This window comes from Anopheles ziemanni, chromosome 3 (genome assembly GCF_943734765.1).
Source record: "Anopheles ziemanni chromosome 3, idAnoZiCoDA_A2_x.2, whole genome shotgun sequence".
NCBI lineage: Eukaryota > Metazoa > Arthropoda > Insecta > Diptera > Culicidae > Anopheles > Anopheles ziemanni.
The window spans coordinates 66,503,166-66,508,562 of record NC_080706.1 but is presented as its reverse complement, the minus strand read 5'-3'; the positions used below and the strand labels follow the sequence as shown (position 1 = coordinate 66,508,562).

The following is a 5,397-nucleotide window of genomic DNA, read 5'->3' as shown; positions in this document are numbered from 1 at the left end:
GCCATCGCTAGGGGGCTTGCCTCCAAATCGTGAAATGCGCACTTGAGCACCTCCCCCCTGATCAAGACGAGCAACTTTTCCACTTTCCATCTCTTTGCCCGACCGGCGTTGTTTGACTTTTACAAAGAAAATAAAGAAACGAGCTAAAATGTTCCAGCGTTCACAGACGCTAAAATTCAATGCCCAAAGCAAAGAGCGAACAATATGGAGGGGTACTTTTTGAAATGAGTTAAGTTTTCCCCCAATCCACTGCTCGACGCGCGTTGTGGTTGGCAAATTTCAAGCGTCCCATCCGTCGCGGGATCCCCATAACAAGTAGACAACAGACGAATACGGTTCGCGTTAGATTACATACATGTTGCGCATTAAGAAACGTCCTTTGTCTTTGCTGCATTCTACCCGGCGGTATACATATCTGAAAATAAAACACAACAACCCGAACAGAGAGCTTAGAACAACAACAACATCATCAACAAAAAAAACACACACAAAGAAAATTATTTTCCAACTCAAATTGCCTCCCAGAATTCTGCGACAAAGGCTTGAGCCGCAAAACGATTTGGAAGTTGGAAACGAAAGGAAATGAAAAAGTTAAATCTCCGAGTGGAATGATTAAAACTCCACGCCTAGGGAATTGCTGTGACACTAGTTCACCCGGAACGACTTTCCTGACACGAGGAGGAAAAGATTTGTTTTCTTTTTTATCTTTAGCACGATTTATCGAAAAGATATTCATAAAATATCTAGTTTTAAAATATATAAAGAAGTGTTGTGTGTTGATAGATAAACTTAAAAATCTTCCATTTCTAAAACTTTTTAACAAGCACCAGGCGCCTCCATAATGACATACGAGAACATTTAGTTTTTGAGACAGACCCGAGAATATTTGGCTTCGTTGGACTTCAACCCCATTTAGCTTACTTCTGCATGGATAAAACTGTTTTGTGAGGGCTCCATCTATAAACATCTTGTGCTTCCGGCTAAGGCGCCATCGAGCAAATGCAACCCACTCCGGCGCTACGAGCGAAAGGATGGGAAAATTTAAATAGACCATTCCTAAGATCATATTAAATATGTATCGAGCACTTCTGTATCGCTACAGAAAGCTACTATCCACGTGAATGGAAAGCTTAGAATAACATTCGTTCTCTTTGGAAAAGGCAAACCAGAGGCACGTTTCTTCCTCCACCTTTCCTGGCGATGAATGTTATTGGAGAAATGTGGTTGAAAACCGTGTGGTCGTACGAGATACAAATGCAAAGTGCTGAATTATTCCCTATTTTTAGTTATGTTCCATTGCAATTGTTACATTAAAAAAAACTAAATAAGAAACAGCATGAAATCGACTATACGCCATAGTCGCATCACAAAAAACTAATCTTTGCTTTACCGTATGTTTTGCGAACAAAAGTTATCAGGATAGTAATAGATTTGGAAAACATTCGATTTATTTGTATTGTATTTAATTTATACCATAGTATCGATACAGCTAAGGTCATCTTCTGTTTCTGTGACATTCTTAGGTCTTACATTTACGAAAAGTTCCTACTTCCATTTCGCATTTATGGAGCTTTCTCTTATTGTATTTTCAACGCTCTTATGTTAGCCTCACTTAAAAGTCGTCTTTTCAACCATCCGTAGTTTTAATGCCGCATAATCAATCAGTATTCCATTGTCTTTTACCTTACAAAGAGCGCATGTCGTACGCTTCAATCTTTGATTCCTAGAAGAGCCTTCAACGTTTCGGCGTTCTGCTTTGCTTGGGCACAGATTTTACTCTCCATCAGAGCGGACGGTTCGTGCAGTAGCATTCGGACGCACTCCATTGCATTGTACAGCGAATCCTCGAGCTGTACGGACGCGGCCGCATTGTTCGATTCCGTGGACCGTCGTCCCAGCTCCGCGAGGGCTGCATGCAGCTCAAACCGGGTCGCTCCAAAGGCGCGTGCTTCGGCTGAAATGCAAAAGTAAATGAACAAATTACTCGGAGTGTTATGTATATTCCGCTAAGATGACCCTTTTCTCTTACCCGGACAGATTTTCTCGAACAGCGCAATCAGCTCCTGGCAGATCTTGATCTTGTTCATCAGCTTATCGTACGGTATCTTCTTGATCGCCTCCGGGTTGTTGCCGCCTATCACCTGCGACAGCGATATTTTCACGTCCACCATGAACTGGTGGTTCGGCGTGAGCCACTTCGAGTAGTGTTTAATGTACTTGTTACAGTGGTCCTCGCGATGTTTCTGCATCGCCTCCAGATCCATCCGTGACCGCTCCAGGATCTGGCAGACGGCCGCCCCCGTCACCTCCTTACGGCACCGCAGACAGCACCAATCGCCGGTCCACTCGGACTTGTCCACCGGCAGCAGGTACCCCTTGCACTTGCCGTCCTTCTGGAAGCCGGAACATCGGAGCGCACTGAAGTACGTCTCGTACTCGGTCGGATCGCTGCACCGTTCACACTCGCAGCGGAACATCTTTGTCTGCTGCAGGTGCTCGAGCCGGCTGCCGGTGGACCACATTACGTCGGTGTAGCAGATACTGAGCCGCTCGCCGCGCCGGATCGCGTTCGGCGCCCAGATGACGATCTCGTTCCGATTGGTGAAGCTCTTCGCCAAGTTCGGCCGGCAGGAGTGCTCCAGCATCGAGGCCATATTGTAGATCGCGACCGAGGACGGGTCGGTAAGCGGAACCTCGTGGCCGTTCACGTGAATGATGCCGACAACCCGCAGGATCTCGTCCTCGTCCCATTTGTTTTCACACTTGAAAAAGCTGGAAAGAAGAAAAGTTTTAATGAACTAATGAATACAGAACGGGTATCCAGTTTTATTCTATTTTTCAAATAAATCACTTCAACGTTTCAAATTGGCAAATTGACAAAGTTAAATTGCCATTAACTTTGTGTGATTATTTCAATTTTAGTGAAACAAAATCTAAGTTTGAAAAGGTGGAGGAAGCTGCACATGCTTTGAGTTAACTTATGCAATGTTAAAATATACGAGAATAAAATATCATAGCTCTACAGGAAAATTAACAGATAAAACAGGATAAAACAAATTATGACTGAAATTTGTTTAGTTTACTTTATCATGTTTTTTATTCATCTATACATTCATTGAATTCCACACGAAATTTATAAAATGTCTCAAAATGAATCAAAATAGATTGAGTTTATAACCCTTGCATGGTTATGGAAAATAAAAATAAAAAACTGCTCATATTGGGACAGTATAAATGTTAAGCTATCTAAAGATACAGAACCTGTTACTTTCCAAACTAAATCAACTCAAAGTAGTACATATTCTTTATCTTCTATTGAATCAAATGTTGAAACATTCATTGCAATAAAACATTTTATGATGAAAACTAATTTAAACTACATTATCTAAAACAGTCCTAAACATTGCTTTGTAATTGTAGAATCTTATCATCATGAAATTCTTGTAAATAGCTCTGACTCAGTACTGATTGCTTTCTGCTAAAGTTCTTTTTTAATGCCGTTTCCGTAGTTTTATACAATAAATAATTGTTTCGAAGAACCTATCTTCGAAAATTTGGACTATTGTTCTTCAATGTCATGCGGGAAATAAATTTTGTTTTACGATTGAAACATGATAGTATTCTTACCGGGGAATAAGCTTGGCCACTCCCTCCCGATCGTTCCGCCACTGCTCAGAACCACGCCGTTCCTCGTCGTGGGACTCCAACCGCTCCAGTGCATTCCACTTGGCCGGATCGGTCTCGGAGAGCAGCAAACAACGCAATGGCATCAGACACTGGTACGTCGGATGCGGCACGTAGTAGTGTTGAATGGAAACCTGCAGCATTTCAAATCGATTTACGTGGTTTAGGTCTAAGGTCTTGTTTCATTTCATTTGAACTAAATCACGTCACTAATGGGTTGCCTTTTTCACTCGTTGTTTTGAATTAAAAAAACCGTTGTTCCGGGAAATGGTTTTTCGTTTTAAGGATCGCTTTCATTACGACAATTTTATTGCACACCTCACGAGATACGTACCTTGCTGCCCCGTGCTACGGTGAACTTACACTCCGCCTGGTGTGACGAGTGATCCTGGCATGATCGTTTGCAGACGGGCCACCCACACTTCTCGCACTCCAGATGCTTCTTCTCCTCCAAGCCCTGACGAGGAAGAAAACGTGATATTTCGTTTTAAAAATAACCATATCCCGCAAAACAATAACAAAATGGACCGGTCATGTTCTTTTGATTCCAACGCTCCCGCATGGAGAAACAGTGGAAGGGACGCGGCGATCTTTCGACAGTTCGGTGGTTGGATGAGCTCGTTAGAAACGATCTGATCGGGAGGAAAACGCGGTCGTAAACACAATCTACCATTTCACGGAAGATATCGAAATAAATTTTGATCCATAAACCTGTCAACGGTTCTTCTGCGGGTGCAGTGTGTTTGATTAATAAATCATTAATTTGTTTAATGAACCTCCCTGACTAACACTGATTGAGTTGGGAAAACTCTAAGCATCCTTCGATTATAATAATAAAGGTAACGATTAGAGAACGAAGAAAGGTTTTAAACTTACATCATTTACTTAAAAACGTTATTAGATATTACTCGAAATTCTTTTAAGCTTCAATTATGATCTTTTAAAGGAAAATCTAATAAATGGTTCACAGCTTTACAAGAATTCTCACTCACCTGCAAGCATCCAACGCATACTGGTCCGGTAATCTGCGCCGGTCCAAACACTAATGGCGATTCCTTGAGCACGATCTCACCGGCCTTTATATCCCGCGTCGCTACCAGAAACCGACCGAACTGTTCATTGGAACAGATCTGTAGAGGCGAAAAGCGGGTAAATCGTGAACATAGTGTTTATTACGCGAAACAAAAGTCTACATTCTGCCCTATGCGAACCACTGTTCGAAATCGAAGTTGATCGTTCACGTTAGTGACTATTAGAGGATAAGATCAACCAAGAACACTTGATCAGCTGATGGTTGGCATGGTTCTCACGTACTTTAAACGGGTGGCAGACACTCTTGTGTGTCTTCCAGTCCTGCTGCTGATGCTCGGTGCTGCAGTAAAACACCATGGCACACCGGGAGCACCGCTTGTTTGCCTCCTTCTTGCAAACGCAGCATATTTTCTCAATCTTTTCGTCCTCTTCCAGCATCGTGCGGAAACAATGGAAATCAACTAAACTTCAACCGCACCGAGTCTCGAGTTTTCCGTGCTCTGCCACGTGGCTCTTGACGTCACAATTTCACTTTTCAAGGCGGCGTTCTTTTTCCTCCTCCTGCTCGTCCTCGCTTCGAGTGTCGGCAGCACTAGGGAAATGATATTTTTATCTTCACCTCATTTCACAAAAACACGGCGCATGGGACCGGTTACCCCAAAACAACCGGTCGACGGACAA

General features: G+C 42.8%; 1 protein-coding gene across 1 annotated transcript; it reads right to left on the bottom strand.

Annotated features, from left to right (window-relative positions):
- Window positions 1–1,709: 1,709 nt before the first annotated feature.
- LOC131288129 (SET domain-containing protein SmydA-8) lies at window positions 1,710–5,154 on the bottom strand. Its single transcript, XM_058317241.1, has 6 exons — window positions 4,999–5,154; window positions 4,677–4,814; window positions 4,019–4,141; window positions 3,628–3,818; window positions 2,030–2,772; window positions 1,710–1,954 (listed from the first exon to the last, which is right to left on the bottom strand). Exons 1-6 carry the CDS (start codon window positions 5,152–5,154, stop codon window positions 1,710–1,712), a joined length of 1,596 nt encoding a protein of 531 aa, XP_058173224.1.
- Window positions 5,155–5,397: the final 243 nt, after the last annotated feature.

Bases quoted from the DNA above. Each gene is read 5' to 3' on its own strand.
- LOC131288129 (XM_058317241.1), bottom strand. From the start codon at position 5,154: ATGCTGGAAGAGGACGAAAAGATTGAGAAAATATGCTGCGTTTGCAAG. The intron at 3,819-4,018 runs GTACGTATCTCG...GAAATGCTGCAG, and splicing joins CCGTAGCACGGGGCAGCAAG to GTTTCCATTCAACACTACTA. The intron at 1,955-2,029 runs GTAAGAGAAAAG...TTTGCATTTCAG, and splicing joins GTTCGAGAAAATCTGTCCGG to CCGAAGCACGCGCCTTTGGA.